At 53.2% G+C, this 14,670-nt stretch overlaps 1 protein-coding gene across 1 annotated transcript in view; it reads left to right on the forward strand.

Moving 5' to 3' along the window:
* Positions 1-647: 647 nt before the first annotated feature.
* Positions 648-14,670, forward strand: part of col11a1b (collagen, type XI, alpha 1b) — a 51,989-nt gene continuing 37,966 nt past the window's right edge. Inside the window, exons 1-4 of the mRNA XM_086153254.1 lie at positions 648-864; positions 4,835-4,999; positions 6,879-7,092; positions 7,658-7,820. Of these exons, the coding sequence (XP_086009380.1) occupies positions 762-864; positions 4,835-4,999; positions 6,879-7,092; positions 7,658-7,820 (645 nt within the window). The 5' untranslated portion in view covers positions 648-761. The remainder of the gene's footprint in view (positions 865-4,834; positions 5,000-6,878; positions 7,093-7,657; positions 7,821-14,670) is intronic.

A 14,670-nucleotide genomic window follows, 5' to 3' on the forward strand; every position in this document is an offset into this window, starting at 1 on the left:
GCCGTCTGGAAAACATTCGTCTTTTTTTTTTTTTTTTTTATTGGCCACCGACGGATGCAGGAGATCTCCCCGAAGCCTCCAGGAAGTGTTCAGTGGCCCCAGCTGGTGCTAATTGCACCCAATCCCATCGCATCCCCGCCCTCAACCACCTTCAATTAAAAACCAAAATGGTGGAAGCGGCGTTCCCGGTGCACCTGGACGCGCTGATGCTCCCGAGCCGCAGAAGGTGGAGGTCGGTGAAGGGAGGGGGGGGGAAAGAAAGGAAAGAAAAAAAGAGGGGGCGTGGCCAACCCTCCACCCCCACCGAGAGGGGGCGTGTCCTAGCGTCGGTTACAACCCGGTCGCACAACTCCCTCCAGAAGCCCGAGTGTCTCCGCTCCTCTTCTTCCTCCTCTTCTTCCTCTTCCCCTTCTTCTTCTTCTACTTCTTCTTCCTCCTCCCCTCCCCCTCACCAGAACCCCCCCCTCTCCTCCCTCCTCCTGCATCAGTGTGAGCCGGGGCTGGAGGGGGAAGCGGGTGCAACGGCTCCAGGTCCGGCCGACACACACATACACACACACTAACACACACATACACACACACACACACACACACCTCCACACATGGCGCTGTAGTTGTGAGGAGCAGGTTGGTGTGATTGCAGGGTGGACCGAGGAAGGGAGACACTTCTTCTTTTTTTTTTTTTTTTTTTAATTTATAAGTGAATAAAAAGGAGGAGGAAAAAAGACGCCCGCTTCGTTGACCGGCTTCGGGTCATCGCCATGGAGACGCGAAGGTGGAGAACGAAAAGGTGGCTCTGGGATTCTACGCTAGCCGCCGCCGTCACGATAACCCTGGTCCTGCAGGCTGCGACCGTCAGGGCAGGTAAGGAGCAGCTTCTCACTCCCCCCGCCACTTCCATCCCATAATATATCCCGGTGCGTTAGCAAACCTCTGCGTCAGGTGCGTCTGAAAAAACAAACAAAAAAAAAAAAAACAACAGCATCTGAATTGCTCTCCCTTATAAGTCGTTTAAGTGTCCCCTGATATTTTAGGTGTGGCCCCTGTGGCCCCCCCTTTCTTTTATTTTTATGTATTCGTTTATTGACGATAACCGATAACCCGAGCCTTTTAAAAAGAATGTGAACAAATGTGTAATAGATGTGCAATAGGCACGGTGCAAAAGTGATGGAGATCATCGTGGATTTTTTTTGAGGAAAAAAAAAAAAACAACCTAATTCGCTTGTGGAAATACTACTGGAAACTTGTGGTTTTCACCCTCCGAGCTTTGAATAACAGTGAGCGGAGCAGCTGGAAGATATATTAAGTTTGATATATATTTGTCTCCTGTCTGTCCCCCCACATCAAATCTATATTTTTATTATGGATGGTGTGTGTGTGTGTGTGTGTGTGGGGTTTATATAATACGCTGGGCAAGAGCGCTGCTGAATTCCTGGAGTGAAATTCACATTCTGGCCTGGGGAGGAGGATCTTTCCCCTCTTTCCACATTATTCAGCTTCACAATGAGTCCGAGGAGGGGCGTCGATGGAAAGGAAAAAAAAAATATCTGGAGCATCCCGTCCCCCTCCACCCCCGTCTCCTGCCCGCCTCCACCGCTCGGCTGTGGAATCATCTCGCATGGTTTTGCAGTCTCCGGACGGGCCGAGCGGAGGGTTTCGAAGACCCGCGTGACCTCGCCGTGCACTTCGGTGCGGCCTTGCAGATCGCGGGGGGAGGAAAAAAAAAACAAAAAAACCCCAGATCACCCTCCGAGCCACTAGGGGGCGCTGTTGAATCAGAACCGCGGATCTGGAAAAAAAAAAAAAAATGACGTCTGCGTAGGTGCTGTCGGGGAACCTTTAGAACGTGCAGGTTCTGCCTTTTCGTCTTTAAACGATGTGTTCAAGGAGCGGCGTAACCCACCGCTCCCTTTTCTCTCAGAGCTTCTGTAGAGCGAAGCGCTGATTGCAAGGAGGGGTGGAGGAGGAGGGGGTGCTTGGAGGGCGGAGGGGGGGGTCGGAGGCAATTCTGCACATCTGGAATATATGAAGCCTTGAGGTATGCAGTAATGCAGAAAGGTATTCTGAAGCTCACAAAGAGACCTTCAGTCCAAGTCCCCCCCCAGGAAGCAGTAGCTCTGTCCCCACCCCCCCTCCCCTCCACCCCAACCACCTCCACCCGCAAAACAAAGGAATAAAAGTGTGTATTCGCCCCCCCCAACACACACCAAGCGGGGTCCGCACACTCATTTTTCCGCCCACGGTAGGAGAAGCTGCGAGGATGGGTGGGGGTGATGGACGGGTCCCAGTTTAGTCTGATGTATGTTTTAGTTGGGGGGGGCGTAATGGGTTCAACATGTGGACCGGTGGCTCCGCCCCTCCGCTTTTGATCGCTCGGAGCGGACAGGAAGTGCACAATCAGCACTTCCTGGCCTCACGTGTCACATGACCCGGGAAAAAGCGAAAACACATATCTATTAATCCATGCGCGAGTACAGAAGGAATCCACGGCTCCCGTCTTTGAATGCAACAGTTATTATTATTATTAATATTTGTATTTCAGTTTCCGTCTCCTCCCCTCCTTCCCCGTCCTCCTCCCCCCAGCTGATCCCCATCAGATCCCTTTCCCACTGACTTTTTTTTTTTTTTTAATTTGTTTTATTTCTTATTTTTAACCCCGGTATCAAACACATGAATCTTTTTTTTTTTTTCCTTCCCCTCCGTGGAGGGAGATTAGCCGTGAAGCTGCGCTTAAAGGCCTCTCCTCCGCCCTCCGCTCGCTCAGCTGATTAAGGGGCGCTTGTTTTGTCTTAAAGGGGAACGCCACCCGGGTGGAGGTTCTTCCTTTCCCTCCACGGCGGAGTGCATCTAAACCCTGGAAGAAAAAAAAAATTCTTTCATCTCCTTCCTAAAACAAGCCTCCACCCTGAGGTCAGGTTACCATGATCACGACCTCCACCCTGAGGTGATGGAGGTCAAACTCCACCCAGAGAAGCCACGAAGGTCTGCGACGGCGTCACTGTGATCCTGAACTGGATCCGGAGAGGTGATGGGGGGGGTCACCGTGATCCCCCCCCCTCCACCTTGATGATGACCTTCGTCCCCCAGAGACATGAGGGGTCACGCTGATCAGGGCCTCCTGCAGCGTCTCCAGACCCAGAACCAGGATGTTTTCAGCAGCGGGGCGGTGAACCCGAGTGAACCGTCTCTTTTTAATGCCCGTATTTACATTCTTCCACATCCATTAGCTATAATGGAGGGTTGGCGTGTGTGTGTGTGTGTGCGTCTTGTAGCCCCCCCCCCCGCCGCTGCGGAAACTTGTAAAGCGACGGCCGCTCCCCCCGACGGTTTCAGCCGAAGGGGCCGGTCTGATCCGAATGTTGACTTATCGTCAAAATGCCGTGTACCATTAGCTTCCCCCTCCTGCTTGTCAGTGATGCGTTTACGATCTCCTGTAAAACACGCGCACCTTTTCCGATGACGTAACGGCGGTGAAAAACTCCATCGTCGTGATGTATGTCACCGAGACGTTTCACGCGTTTGTGTCATTCACACGTCGGCGGACAATAAAAGCGTATTAGTCGGGTTGATTTCCCTTGGTTTTCATGGTCGTGGCGCCCAGCGGGTGTTTACGTGAGGCGCAGGAACTGCTTGAGCTTTAAATAGTCATATCCGCCGTTATTTTGGCTGAAGAATACCAAAATAAAAAAAAAAAAAAGGATTAAAGAGCGAAAGAAAAACCACGCCAACCACATTTTTATGCTAGTAACGCCGACGCTCAAGACGGACACGGCCGCCGTCTGTTCAGGAAACCAATGTTCGGTATAAATCCGGAGTTTAATGTTTCCTCTGTAAACGAGGCCTCCAAATCCGGCTCGGAGTCCGGGAGCGATGGATCCGGGCCCGCGGTGATGCATTCGCGAAGCTTGAAGCGAGTCGGGAATCACGTCGGGAGCTAACCGGGCTTCCCTGAGGGTAAACGCAGTTAGCGAATCTAAAAGAGTAGCTTCTATTTGCTCTCTGTGATCCCCTCGCGGCGTGAGGGGCGAGGACCAGTTCCGGGACCGGTCGATTAGCCGTCGGTGAAACTAGCCGACAAAGAGATGGAACTTTGACCAAAGGAGAGACCGCCAATGAAGCTCCGCCTTAGCCTGAAACCTGCGTTAGCGCATGTTGCTACCTAGCCAAAATTAGCTTTTTAATTGCGTTTAAGGCTTCCATGCAGAAGCATTAATGGATCACACAGTCTGGTGTCACAGTTACATTGATGTACTACATATTCGTGGTATTTACATAACTCTTAACTTAGCGGGCTAGCTAGCAGAGCTCCAGCTAGCCAAGTCCTCCATAAAAACTATTAACATCATGTGTTTGTGTATGTATTTGGCAGTTTATTGTGTTTGTCAGATTATTTCAATTCTGGTTGTTTACCTCTGCCTCCCGCCTCGCTCTGTGATTTACTGGCGTTGGTGTCTCACGCGGCCACGGCGACAGTAAATCATTGGAACCCGCAGATGTTAACCTCATGGTAGCGCCGGCGGCGGAGTCAGCGGATCGCCAGAAAAGCGTCGGGGTTCACGAGTGTCTGCACCAAATTATATGGCAGTCTGCACGTAATTGGCTGACCGACTGGGAGGGAGGCAAGCATGCGGACCCTGGAGCCACGCCACAAGTATGGCTTCGGACTGCAAAAAACAAAACAGGATGTCTCAAAAAAATCCTCGGGGTTTGAAAACGGGGGGATTCGAGGCCGCCGCTTACTACGGGCGGTCGAGCCGTCCAAAATAGCTCGCCGCCGTCCGTCACTCGAGTCGTCCAACTGGTGTTCACCAAAGTGTCGTTTCTGCCTCCGCAGCTGAGCCGGTGGACGTGCTGAGGGCGCTGGACTTCCAGAGCTCCCCGGACGGAGTGCAGAAGACGACGGGCTTCTGCTCGGTGCGGAGGGGATCCAAGCCCGATGTGGCCTACAGAGTGAGAAAGCAGGCCCAGCTCAGCGCCCCGACCAAGCAGCTCTTCCCAGGTAACCCCAGCGGACTCCCCCGCGCCGCCTTTCTGATTAAAAGCCTGCAGTTGTTTATTTCTACTTGTTCGTTTGGAAATCCCAGAGGTCTTTGACGCAGTGGGCAACCGCAGCTGAACCCCCACCCTCAGCCTCCTCGCTCACCAATGTAAAGCAGACGTTGTGGCTCCAGTAGCCCGGAGATGTAATCATGTGTATTCTTTGGTCGCATAAGCATACAAGTTACTCCCGGAGCCAAACACAGATTGGTGTCGCTCGATACCCGAGGTAGCCTACGATTACGAATTTGAAGTTCGTAAACAAATCCTGTGGTTCGTGGCGGTGGAGCCCTCTGCTGCCTGCTTGCTGGCACTGCAGGGTCCCATCTGGTCTTCCAAGACCAACTTAAGGTTCATTTAGTTCAGATGGAAATATTGGCATCACTCCGCTTTCACACTGAAGGAACTTTTTGCAGAACCTTTTCAGGAACCAGACCGTGTGCCCTTGCGTTGGGACGCATGCGAAGCGGGGACTACGGACCTTCTCGAAGCATCTTAGCGCCTACTCCGAGGCAGGGTCTTTTTAAAGTGCAGTTGTGGCGTAGGTGCTCGGTGATTGGCCCAAACACGCCATTTTGAAAAATTCTGGCATACACCGGTCAGCTGTTTTCCTGTGACAAAATGGACAGAAGCGGAGTGACGAAGACGTCCAAGCTCCTCTGGCCTGCTCTCCCGCTGTGGAGCATTTTGCACAAAATAAATTAGCCGACAATGGGGCTCTTTGCTGGGAGAAGATAAAAACACTTCAACTTATCCGAGAGTCCTTGCAGAGTGGATTTGTTTTGGAGTGCGGCGCTGAAGGTGGCTAAACTGAAAAGTTCTCCTAGAGGAGGATTAGTCTTGGAAGGAAATTTGAGCCGGAATCGGCTAATGTTAGTCTGAGGTAGCCTAGCATCTCACAAAAGACGCGAGAACAAGTGAACGCCGAACAACAAGATGGATTGTGCTTTGTCATCGAATGACTGAATTTATGCGAACGTTTCTGGAGGGTAAACCGTGGAAAGTGTTCCCCCTGCTTGACTCCAGGCTGCCAGAGTGGGGAAAGTTCTGCGTCGGCAATCAGGGAATTCGCTGGATTTGGGGGTGTGATACAAGCGGCCCGTTGTATTTTGGCTGCGGCTGTGAGCGCAGTGGAAAATCCGAGCGGCGGTTTATCCTGAGCGAGGTGTTCTTTCTTCTTACTGCGCTCCAGACATTATACTTTAAAATACATACATGTATTTTCCTTATAAGTGGCTGTAATTATAACCCGAGTGAAATGTGACATTTAAGAGTTTGCCAACTTCTCCCCCCGGCTCCCTAGACGGGCAGACGGACGTCTAGACGTGGTGCGGCGAGCTGCGCTACACATCACGAACCTTATCTCCGACTGGGAGGTTTCCTCGGAGCTTCAAAAGAAACGTGACGCATGCGCTTAATGTCCGAATCCAAACTTGTTGACGTTCTCCCGAATGCCAGGGAACAATTACCCCGAGACTAAAGGAATTCCGCCGCACCTCAAACCTCCCGAGATGGTCTGCTTATTGTCCGTTACCGACACTCGCCGGGGGGAATCTGACTCATTAGTGCTGCGTTAAACAAAAAGAGTGACCCGTTGTGAGGAAGAAGGGGAACAAAACTGAACTCAGATGCTCCTGCTTGCTTTCCGGTTGTGGACGTCCGGGACCCGCAGGAGAGGGCCTCCAACAAACGGCTACGGGTTGTTTTGCTTTTTCAATCTGATATTTTACAAAGTCACCGGAAGAAAAGCGAAGGGTCTCGGCTGGTCACCCGCGAAAGCTACGCCTTAGACCTTCTGGGCATTCTGCCGCGCTCAACCTGCGCATCTGCCGCTCGCACAGGTGGAGTTTTCCCGGAAGACTTCTCCATCCTCTTCACCATCAAGCCCAAAGCTGGCCTCCAGTCCTTCCTGCTGTCCGTGTACAACCAGCAGGGCCTCCAGCAGCTCGGCGTGGAGGTGGGCCGCGCTCCCGTCTTCCTGTACGAGGACCAACACGGCAAACCCGCCCCCGAGGAGTACCCGCTGTTCCGCTCCATCAACCTCGCCGATGGAAGGTGAGTGACGGCCGAGTTCTTCCCGTGGATGTCGACATCCTCCGAATCGCGTCGCTACATCGCTCCCGGAATGCGTTCGCCATCCTTGAAGGGATCCCGCCTCTCGGCAGCTAGGATAGACTCCGGCCTTCCCGCCACCCTGAATTGCAGGCCAAGCAGCCAACTGTGTTGTACTTAGCGCCGCTAGTCTGCCGGACCCGAAGACTCACTGCCTCCGTTGGTCCGCGCAGTCCTTAATTCCGCTGGGAAGGAGCCAGGCGCTGACAGCTGAGTAAGCCACGGGCGGCCAGTCGATGTCAGGATTGATAACCCTGTACGGCGGTCGCGTACCCATGGTATGCAGCCGTTGTAAATCGGCGGGCGACATCGCTAGACGTCACAGTCAATCACGCGTAGCCTTGAGATCAATCCACGCCTCGTTTGTGAGGAATACCAACAAGAAATCTTAAAGTCGTGATCACAAGTCCTGCGAGATTACGAGTATACCCGTTGTCTACGGAAACAAATCCCGACGCGAGGCGGGCTCAGTTCCTCAGATAACCCCGACCTTCGCCTCCTCGCTCAGGTGGCACCGCGTGGCGATCAGCGTGGAAAAGAAGAGCGTCACCATGATCGTGGACTGCAAGAAGAAGGTGACCAGGCAGCTCAGCAGAAGCGACCAGGCCGTCATCAACACGGAGGGCATCACCGTTTTTGGTACCAGGATCCTCGATGAGGAAGTCTTCGAGGTAAGGAGGCCGCGTCGGAGCTCGCCGCTTCTTTTGTTCGGGCTTTCTCACGTTAAGGTCCGATCCGCGTGCTAAGCTAACGCCAAGCCGAGCCCCGTCTTCGCGAGAAAATGTCGCCTTTAATTCTATCATCGTGTCGATAATGGAGACCAGAGGATCGGTCTGCGGACAGTTTCCTCCAGTCGTGCCTTGTGTCTAATTCCCTTCTGAAAACACAAAATCCAGCAGACGGGAAATCGGCGGGGAAAGAAATCCGACGGAAGATTCCTCAAACCTGCGATTTCGGATAAAAAAAAAAAAATCAAGTCTTCGCCACGGCAACGGGGCGTCCCGTGTCACGAGGGAGTTCGGAAAGCTCGTCCCGATGCCAGCCGGCGATCCGTTCCGGATTAGTGCGCGGGATCCAATCATGGCCCGAGGTGGAAACGAAAATATTTGGAATCCGAACTCCACGGAGGCCCGGCGTTTAATTTTTCTCCGATTAAGTCGAGTCGGGTCAGATTTTATCGCTACGGCGCTAAAGCACAACCCAAAGCGCCTGGTGACGCTTTCCATGCGGAGCGGACTCTTCAATAGGATCTACAGAACACCTGACCTCCGACCGATCCCGGCTCAGATCGGGGCGGGAGGCCTTCTGCCTCAACCAGATGGAGTGGAAAGAGAGAGAGAAAGCAAGAGGGCGACAGAGGCAGAGAGGGTTGGGAGTAGCGGGTGCTATCATCGTCACATGTTAGTTAAACCGGCGGCGCTAACAGTTACATGCTAATTCCTGACACGATCCGATGGTGGACGCCCAAGCCACGCCCCTTGGGAACCTGCGGTACGAGAGAGCCCGGGGACTCGGGGAAGAGCTGAGGAGGAGGTGGCGGTCCGAGAGGAGCTCATCATGGGGCGTTCCTCAGGAGAATGAATCTGGGGGCTAGCCAAGGAGCTAACTTTCTTAAAGAGAGGGTGTTTGCCCCCCCCCCTGGATGGAGACCTTCAGATGTTTCCACAGAAGACGAGCTCGGTAGGCGGAGGCTCCGGCTCCCATCCTGAAGAGCGGCCCTTCGTCCTGGGAGCTCAGACCTCCAGGCCGGCTCCCGAGCGCGGCGGAGAATCCGAAGCTAAACGCCAGCGCGGGAGACGGCAGCCCCTCTTCGACGAGTAGAAGGGCCTGCGGAGCGCTCGCCCTCCGGGGTCAGGACGGCTTTGCACCAAAGAGCCGCTGGAAGGCGGCGTCCTGCTCGTCCTCGACGAGCGCGGCTCCGTTACCCCCTAGATCCGACTTCTCTGATATGGAGGTTGAACGCACTGATAAGCGGAGGGTCGCCCGAAGCAAAGCGGGCGCTCGTGTTCATCCCAGCGGCGCCGGATAAATCATCTTTACAACATCCCGGGGAAGAGTCCGAGGGGAAAATCCAGGGAGGGTAATTAAGGTGCGTGAAGGTGGAGCGGGGAGGCTTTTCTATTTTAAACGCTCATTTGAGACCCGCCGTTTGGCTTTTGCGAGCTTTTCTTTATTTGAACTCCCGTTGCGGTAAACGCTGCCGAATTTCCTGCTAATTTGTCACGCTCTCCCTTTTTTTAAAAGGGGGAACAAGAAAGCGAGCGCTTTTGTCCGGGGCATTAAGGGGCTTTCGCAAAACTGCGAGGGTAAAATAGCTCGTCACGCCATCGCTATGTCGGCCCCGCTTTGACGTTTCGGCGCTAATTCCAAACCGGCGGGGATTTCAATCGAAAACCGCAATTATCCGTCCGATATCCCTCCAGGGACACGCGGTTTCGCCGAGGTGGATGCGAGCCACCTCCGCGTGGCCAGGGAGGCGTTCTCCGTCCGACCTCGCAAAGCGCTCGGACCGCCGCCGCTTTCAGCATAATCACGACGGAGAGAACGGAACTTTGCTTCATTCCAAGCGCCGGATTTGGCTCCCCCTGGTTACTCGCATCCTGTTGATAAATATTTTCATTTGCGATACTGTAATAATCCCCCTCCGACCTCAACCCAGTGATTAACCCCTAATCCCGATCACATGGTTTTTGTGCCTCCGTTACAAACCAAGCTGCGGCGATGGAGTCAGTTTTTGGGAGCGGGCCTCGCTGGATTGATCCGGAGAGCAAAAAAATCCGAACGCTGTGCGTATTCCGACAGCGGAGGTCGTGATGGAGACGGGCTTCGCGCGAATGTGTCGGCCGCGGCCGTATCTTGTTTGCGTCGGCGTGAAACGGGACGATCGGTTCTTTAAGGAACTCGTGCCGCCGGCGGGGAGGCGATGAGTCGGGCCTCCCGGAGGCTTCGCCGCCCGCGGGGGAGGAAGGCTTTCTTCCAAAGCCGAGCTGTCGACTTTGGTCGCCGGAGCTATGTCTGCGGGTCATCTTGAATTATCAGATCATGGAAATTACGGGGTTTGAAAACGGAGGCGGTCTCTCAATCTCCGTTTTGCATTTTGTCTACCTCTATTTTTGGGCAAGGAAAAAAAAAAAAACGCCACTTCGTGGATCGGACCGGAATGCGCGCCGGGATCTGAGACCGGCACGCGTGATTGGCCGGAAAGCGACGCCTCCGTCCGTGGCGAAACCAGAAGCGGGCGGACGGCGAGGTTGAGATGAGGCCCTGGGAAACCGCGGTCTAAAGGAAAACCACGCGCCTCCTTGTTGCGAGGGATTGCGTAAGCAGGTGCGGTTGTTCACATCAGCCCTCAGTTAGACAAAGGACTTGAGACGTGTTAAGTGGAAATAAAAACCCTCTGTCACATGTGCTTGCGAGCACACTCCAAAAAGCTGGGCGACAGCCATCGCGCGAATGGTCAATGCGTACGAGTGTACGGAATGGGAACGGGAACGCAGACCGCTTCTGTCACAACGCCACCTTCCCGAACGCCGTCCCTCCGAGCAGGACGGTCCCTGGCAGGAGAATCGATCTCAGCTCGGATGAATCACCGTCGAATGTTTGACTTGGCCAGAAGAGAAACTTCTGAGTGTTCCTTCCCTTCCTCCCTTACGTTTTTGCCCTCCAGGATCCATCAGAAGATATTTTGGTTTGGGCGGTGTAATAGGAATATTATAATTAAGTCATATTTGTTTGAGTATTACTGTTACAGAGAAAGTCCTCAGACACCGCGTATGTAATGTTTTCAATATGTACGTCTGCAAACAGATGTTCATGTTCCCCCCCTCCGCCTCACCAAGCCCAAGTCATCAGGTACTCAGTAGGTTCTTTATATTTCACCTTTCATCCATTCACAAAGACAAGGCGCCCAGATGCGGACGCAGCGCCCACACTGAATGCTACAAGCTAGCAAAAGTTATCCCTACCGCACTTCCCTGCCCCGGCGGTATCCGACGTACTCCATGATATCCGCCGATCTAAGAGTCCCGAGTCAGCCTCGGCTCCAGGAGGTGTCAGCCGTGTATTAGCTTGTCGATTTACTTAGCTAAGACCCCTGGAACATCACGGGTGCCAGTGTATATCATCTGCAAAGTCGCGCAGTCTTTGCTAAGTAGTATCGCCCTCCCGATGCTGACATTCGCACAGTATTATTTGCGATAAATCACGTCTTAAAATCATGTTTTTTTTTAATTCAAGGAAAAGTTCTGGGCTCCCCTTAAAGGCGCATCTAGCACTTTTCCGCGACAACAGATGCTCACGCGAGGACAATACGTACCGTACATCCCATGTGTGCTTTACGCTGTCCTGTACAGCAAAACATCCACTAGAGGGCAGTGCACAGCTCACTTCTGCGTCCCTTTTAGACAAGCGACAAACAATCGCGGTATGGGCCAATGAGCTGGTGCTAATGCACATGCTAAGAAAGAGGCATACGTTGTCATACGCGTTTTTAATTTAAATTAGCCTTTTGTCGCGGATTGGCATGATGATTTACCTCGCGAAGACCCCTGTTATGTTACCGGCGGGAACTGATGCGCATCGTCTGCAAAGAACTTTAGTTTTGGACAGTCGGAACATCGCTTCATTTCAGTTAAAGAAAAAATTTCGGGCTTCTCCGGAAGTAGCTGTGGATGTATAGCGCTTTTTTTTTCGCCACGACAGACGCCCCCTTGTGGGCGTGGCTTAAAGACAACCCGCCGCCGCATGTCGTTCGGAAGGATCGTCGGACTCCGGCTTCCCCGCGGGGTCCGCTTCCTAAAGCTGAGCGAAGAAAGATCATGCGGACAGGCGAGCAGATGGTTCAAACAGTTCACCAGTTTTTCAGAGCTACTGGCAGATACAATCTTTTAATATTCGAATGGTGCAAGACATTTGTGCGCCTCCAGTGCTTGAAAAGAAACCCTATCCCGGCGCTGACCACAGAGGCTGGCTTCGATGAAAGCTGTGAGAAATCTGGAGCGTATTATGCATTTTCCTCTCTCCTCGCTTCTCGCTTAATTGTTGTCCTTGTGCAGTTTTGAAATTCCATCTGTCTGTTTGCTCTTTGTGTTCCCCTCCCAGAGTTTGCAATAACAGCCCTTTTTTTTTTTATTTTGTTTTGTTTTGTTTTTTTTTTCTTGTATCGGCGAGCCCGCCAAGTTTTTGCAGAGATGGGTGCAAAGAGATAAAATGAAGAAAATCCAGATGTAAGCTACGGCTACAAAAGACACCGACCCGAACGGGCGAAGGGGCCGTCGGAACTGTCGATGCGGCGGCTTGAAAGCGCACGTGTTTGCCGACGCCGCCGGACGAGATTCCGTGTCACGGGAAGGTCGCGGTGACGTCGTAAAGGGTTTTCGGTCGAGCCTCTCCCAACGCAGAATTACTCTCAGAGAGCGCATGACTAAATAGCCCGGACGCTCTTCGTGTGATCAATGTTCCCCTAAATGCCGCGATAAAGCCGCCGATATCGCCGCCATCTCTCCAACGGCGGCGTTCTTATGGTGAATTTCTACGGCGCCCTCGTTCCTCTGACCTCTTTTCAGACGGCCCGCCTGCAGATGCTTCGGGCGTGTTTCCAAAATGTGCGTTCAGGGTTCATTACGCTCCGCCAGCTGTTCCCGCAGGCTAAGCTACCTGATGCACGGCAGACAAAAAAAAAAAAAAACCCTTCCCCGCTTCCCTCTGTAATTGCACGCACATGCTCGGAGGAATTTCACACTCGGGCTCCGGGATCTTCGGCGAAGTTAAAGTGCCGAATTAAAGAAATATAATGCCGCATCTCGGAGGGGGACGGCTTTCGCCGGGTTTACGAACGCGTCGACGGCGCAAGTCGGATTTCCGTGTTACCCGGATTCGCAGATCGCCGCCGTTTCCGGTTAGCGCTCAGAACTTCGACTTCTCCGCCGCAGGGATGCGAGCAGATGCGGCGGCGGGAGGGCGGTCCGGGCAACAGCTGCGTCCCATGAGTGTGTTACAAATGCAAAACTACTGCTGCCACTTTTAAGTCCCCGCCGTACGTCTGGCTTCGCACCGAAAACCAAGTCTGTCAGTTAGAAGCGGCGCACGTCGGAACCGTTTAAGGGTAGTTGTTTTTATTCTATTTTTACACGGATGATTATTAGCCGTGCTGAATGTTCTCCGCGCTGGTTTGAAGGCTTGGTCACGGGGGGGGGGCTCCGCTGTGACTCGTCTCCTGAAAGAGCGACGGCGGCGGCGAAAGGTTTCCCGCCTTCGTCTAATCAAAGTCGCCGTCCCGACATCTGACGCCTCCGACGGCGCTGTCAAGGACGGAGGCGATGGACTACGAGCCCGGTGTCTCCTGTTCTTTGTGGGCGTTGGCGGCGCGCGGGGACTAGCTCTCCGCACAGCCTCCCTTAGATTGGAATCAGATGCTGTAGAACAGACGAGCGCCGGCGATCAGCCGCTTGCCGAGAAACTGATCGGCCAACGGGGCGAAGTCCCGCATGATCTCTTTTGTTACAGAGGAACGATTCTTTTACCGCGCACTCGTCCGTCGCGGGAGTGCGGCCCGTCGAGGTGAATGATTTTTCAGTTCCTAGATTCTTTTCAGGAATTAGGCTGTTTTTTGGTGCATCGGTTGGGACAGCATAGGAACCCGGGACCCTTGGATCTCAGTTCCCAGAACCGTCGGAGATCCGGGGTCTTGTAGGAACTGGTGTGACGGTGACGTAGGTCCCTCCCGTGGGCCCTCCCTGGCCGAGGGAAAACAAAAGGAAAAGGTTTCTCCGGGGGGGGAGGGAAGTTCCTGGAACGAAACTCAAGCCGGACAGTCCTTCTAAGGTTGCTTTCTGACAGCGCCTATTGTACGTCTGATCTCCATGGGTCTTTTGGTTGTGGGAGTGATGACATCATGGTGCAAATGGCCCAATTCTGTCTCTTTACAGGATTTGGAAGCTCTTCTGGGACAGCGGGTGTCTCCTCCGCCCGCTTCCTCTTCCTTTAGCATCGAACAAGGTCCCGATTCGTAGACTTTTCTGTCGTCGCTTGAATTAGTCAATGCAGTGAAAAGAAAGGAAATGAGTTTTATGGGCAGCCAAGGAGCAGTGGAGGAGAAAGGTCTTCATCTAAATGCCAGGTATCCGGTATTTCTTTCTTTTGGATGGTACCGCTAGCGCCGTGGTGTAAATGGAACTCATGGCACAGCTGAGTCTAAGCTGTCGGTCGGTGTCGACGGGTTTCTCTGAGACTGCGAGTAGGATCAGGCGGTGGTGAGAGCTGCCGGCGTCAATGTACAGCTTCAGCGGTAATTAGAGCGCAGAGCCGACAGTCAAAGAATATGAAAATCGCCACCTCCGTGAAATGTACGCCGATGAATTCCTCTCGCGGTATCGCCTGAAAATGGAATATTCAAGAACCGTCGACCTAAAAAATTTGGCAAAGGTAATGTGGACGACCCTCGGTATGTTCCCTCGTAACCCATCAACGGTGGGCTAACTCACCCTGGAGGGCGACCTAGCTAGCGGGGACTAGCTTATATAG

Source organism: Fistularia commersonii, chromosome 10 (assembly GCF_037954325.1).
Source record: "Fistularia commersonii isolate RoL2024-O1a breed Wild chromosome 10, RoL_Fcom_v1.0, whole genome shotgun sequence".
Lineage (NCBI taxonomy): Eukaryota > Metazoa > Chordata > Actinopteri > Syngnathiformes > Fistulariidae > Fistularia > Fistularia commersonii.